This window comes from Lethenteron reissneri, chromosome 60 (assembly GCF_015708825.2).
Source record: "Lethenteron reissneri isolate LAM-NWPU_2019-01 chromosome 60, ASM1570882v1, whole genome shotgun sequence".
NCBI classification, from domain to species: domain Eukaryota; kingdom Metazoa; phylum Chordata; class Hyperoartia; order Petromyzontiformes; family Petromyzontidae; genus Lethenteron; species Lethenteron reissneri.
Window position 1 is genome coordinate 8,106,807 of NC_083838.1, and position 4,002 is coordinate 8,110,808.

General features: G+C 61.3%; 1 protein-coding gene across 1 annotated transcript; it reads right to left on the bottom strand.

Moving 5' to 3' along the window:
- Nucleotides 1-1,229: 1,229 nt before the first annotated feature.
- On the bottom strand, nucleotides 1,230-3,760 carry LOC133357864 (zinc finger homeobox protein 3-like). The gene is made up of 4 exons (XM_061576007.1): nucleotides 3,755-3,760; nucleotides 2,756-2,878; nucleotides 1,933-2,175; nucleotides 1,230-1,370 (listed from the first exon to the last, which is right to left on the bottom strand). The coding sequence occupies exons 1-4, from the start codon at nucleotides 3,758-3,760 to the stop codon at nucleotides 1,230-1,232; spliced, it is 513 nt and encodes a 170-aa protein (XP_061431991.1).
- Nucleotides 3,761-4,002: the final 242 nt, after the last annotated feature.

A 4,002-nucleotide genomic window follows, 5' to 3' on the forward strand; every position in this document is an offset into this window, starting at 1 on the left:
GAACGCTTCCCCTAGCAGCGAGCGCCAAAACACCTTCTTGAATTTTGCATGAGGCCACCGCTGATGCCCATCACTCCCCCTCCTCACCCCCCCCATACCCCCCACCCCCCCGAAGCCTGAGGAGAGGGCCGCCTTGCATGGCGGAAATTGGAGATGGGGCGCTCGTTAGGAGCCAAGCCAATTTGGAGCGGCTCATGATGAGCTGGGCAGCACTCGGGCTGCTGCTGCTGCCTCCCTCGAGCGAGGCCGGGAAGAAGCGGCGAGGGAGGCCCCCGCGGGCGCGGTTGATTGTCAAGTGGATCGAGGTTTTGTGCTTTTTTCTTGCTTCAACTCGTTCGTAAAGTCGAACGCAAAAAGGAATAAAATCAACAGCAACGAATAATCGCCGGGGTCATATAATATGGCCTATCAATTGCAACAGTCGTTTGCGTGATCATCATCGTTATTATTTTTAGAGAATATATTTTTTACAAACATCATGGTTGTTGTGACCTGAGGTTGATTCCTGACCAAGGCAAACATCTAGGTCGACCCAGCCTTAAACGTGTACCCGGTGAAATTGGCAATTATTGGCACCGGGGAGACAAAGGTGCCTGGGTGTGTGATGAATGTACGTGCATGCATGTATTTAAGGCTGAGTCAACGTAGGGGAGGGCCCAGGACCGATTCAGAAAGTCGTCACTGACAGTGAGCAGGAATCAAACTTGAGTCTCCCGATTCACACCGCGGTTCGCTGGCCGCCACGCGGACGCTCCCCTAGGTTGACTCGGCATGAATATGAGCAACTGGCGTGGTGTACAGGCATCGCCAACGGGGAGACGAAGGCGATCTGAGAGCGCGCGATATTCAGCCACCTCGGAAAGCCATTTCTGGCCATTCCGGCCTTCTGAGGTGCTCGCATTCACAGCACCCGCGGCCCCAGCAGTGCGTTTAGGGCGAAGGCCTCACGTCTCGTGCCGCGTTTGGCATAAACACGCGGGGGGGGGGGGGGGGCCTTCAGCGCGGAACAGAGAGACCCTCCCCGTCGGCCCTCTCTCCCGTCCATCGTAGGCAACGCAACGCCGCGTACGTGCGGGCAGCACCGCTCGCGCCAGCCCGTTGCAACGCTGCGCCCAATGCAGAAAGGCTCGGCATCAGCGGACGGACAAAATATATAAACGCACCACAGAATGAACCCCCACCGCCCCGGCTCGAGGTAAACAGTAATTGACGTTGCATTTGTTGCGCCGTCACCGCAGGGCACCGCTGAAGCCGGGATGGCCAATTACGAGCACCGCGGCGTCGTAGGGCAGCGGGCGCTTGCGGTGGCGGCACCGAACTCCGCTCACCGGGGGGTCTCGGCGAGCTCTCACCGGGCTCTCGATGCGAGTCTACGAGTCGACATGTTAGTCGATGGATCTCAATGTGCGGCTACGGCTCTACGGGAGGGTCGAGCTCGAACCCACGGCCTCCTGCGTATCGCCGCCGCCTCCGATATCAACAGCGCCATACCACCGGCCCTGCACGCATGTAGAACGTCTTTCGCAACACGTAGCCGAGCGTGCTAATTGGAGGTGTGGGCGGAGCGGGCCCCCCCCTTGCTCCGCGTCGAAGATTCGACCTCCTTCCCCGTTAGTCAACGAGGCTTGGGCGGTCGCCCATTCTCCTCCGCTGGCAGCACCGATGCTGCTGGCCACGAGTCACGTGGCGGGGGGGGGGGGCGGGGGGAACGCGGGGCGAGCGGGCGCGCGACGTGACGCCCACGTGCGCGCCATCCCGACCGGAGCGGGTGAGCGCACCGTCCGAAAGCCGACCGCTCTCGGGGTGGCGACCGCGGCGGCGTCCGGTACAACGATCGGGCCGCCCGGCGCCTTCGGCGAACGGAAGAAATAGCCGGCACCGGGGGCTGGCTCGGCGCTCGCCCCCCCCACCGCCCCCCTCGCACGCACGTACCGTCTGCATGAGCATGGGGATGCAGTGGGCGGCGACGCTGTGCAGGTGGGTCAGGTGCAGCTGCAGGTGAATGCGGCTGCTCAGCGCGTCCTGGCACAGGGGGCAGCGCAGCAGGGCGGCCGCCGCCATGGGCACCGCGCCGCCGCCATTGCCGGGCGCCGGCGCTGCCGGGGCTTGCTGCTGGTGCTGCTGCTGATGCTGCTGCTGCTGCTGCAGGGAGGAGTGCTGCCGGGCGACGTGCGTCTGCAGCCGACGACCACAGCCACAGGTGAATGTGCAGTACGGACACTGGTACACCTTAGGTTTGGCGACAAGAGTCGGGAGACAGAGAGAGGGGGGAGAGAGAGAGAGGACGCGTGGAGAGCGGGGGGGGGGGGGGGGAATGATTGAATGAAGGGAGAGAAGAGAGATGCAGACGCAGGAGGGAAAGGGGGGAGAGATTGCACCGGTTAACGTGAACGGGGCGGCAAGGGCGACGATGGAAGGGCAAGGGGGGCGGGCGAGGAGAGGAGGTGAGTGAGCGGAGCGTGCGGTGCGGTGAACAAGAGTCGCAAGATCGGAGGGGGGGGGGTGGCAACAGGAAGAGGGGGGCAGGAAACGACGGAGGTGTGTGGGATTACCGACCGTAACGAACGCAGTTTTACCACGCCGTGACGTGAAACAACAACACGCGGTGCATCGGATCGCTCGGTCCACACGGGCACTCCGATCCGTTCTTTGCGTTTGAAAGCACCGCAGCCGCATCCTGCAGCGACGCGCCGCTAACACAACGACGACGGCGCAGTCCGTTTAAGTAACGAACTGGGGGCTGGGCGAGCCGTACCTGGTCGTGCGATGGGGTTTTGTCCTCCAGGGGCTTCGACCTCTTGGCCGGGCTCAGACGCTCCGGAGTGTCCAGCGGCGGACGTTCGCTTCTCCGCCAAGAACGCCCGCGCCTGCTCGGCGTCTGCGGAAGAAACGGTGTTTCGTTACCGCAAACGTTCGTCTTTGCTGGATTAATTACGCAAACGCCCCGTGCAGAAGGGCCGTTGCCCAAAACGTCGCCCGTCATTTATCGTTTCCTTTCAAGGCGGCAACACACCACTCACGCACACGGCGTTGCTGACACGAGTGCGGTGAGTTTTTCGAGCTCGGATTTGCGTGCATCCGAGCAACGCCCCTTCAACCAATGTCACAGGCCTACAGAGGGGAGCGCGAGTCCTCAACAGCAGCGGCGACGTCACGCCGAGCCGTCGTTACGAGGTTTTACCGTGACCCCACGCTTACGGATGGACGGACCTAATGCGTTCGAGGTTTGTCGCCGTGTTGGCACTCGAGAGATATGCAAACGAGCGGAGCACAGAGTCGCGCGGCGATGGAGGGAATTCATTTTAAAGTAGTTTTCAAGATTACAATTCCGAATTCCCTTTCTTTCCATCACCTCTCTCTCTCTCTCTGCACACGCCGCGTCTCCCATTCTGATGGCCACATGAACGCGATGTTAACACACCGCACCAGGTACACACACGCATAGACACGTGGGTGTACGGTCATTGTACATGTCTGCACTATGATAAAGATGATAATAATTTACAGCCCATCATGCGTGGCTGTTTGACCATACTTCACTGCGCAGATCGGTGTGTGGGTTGTTTGACAGGAGCCCAGGATCAGTTCAGATAAATTGCTGATATTAGCTGTGGTCAGGAATCGAACTCAGGTTGCCCGGGGTTTACAGCGCAGTGCCCTAGGATGGCGCAACAAGCTTTGTTTGGCGAGTGCGTGACCTAAGCGGGAGGAGCAGAGCAATCAACAGCTCGATGGACCACCACCACCACCTCACTGCCATCTGCGAGTCGCAAAAGCAAACGGACGCCTGAGCGATGGCCAACATTGCACGCGACGCCGAGGAAGAGGAGAGCGAAGGGGGGGACCGCAAGGCCACCGCTCGTCCGTCAGCGGCACCATTCCCGTCGGACGAGCGGGCGGCGAACTGCGGGAAGCCGGCGGCGTCGGGCAGCCCCCGCTGCTCGCCGCCGCAACGTTGCTACGAACCCTCCTCCACCACACCCCCTCCCGCTCTCGAAGGCC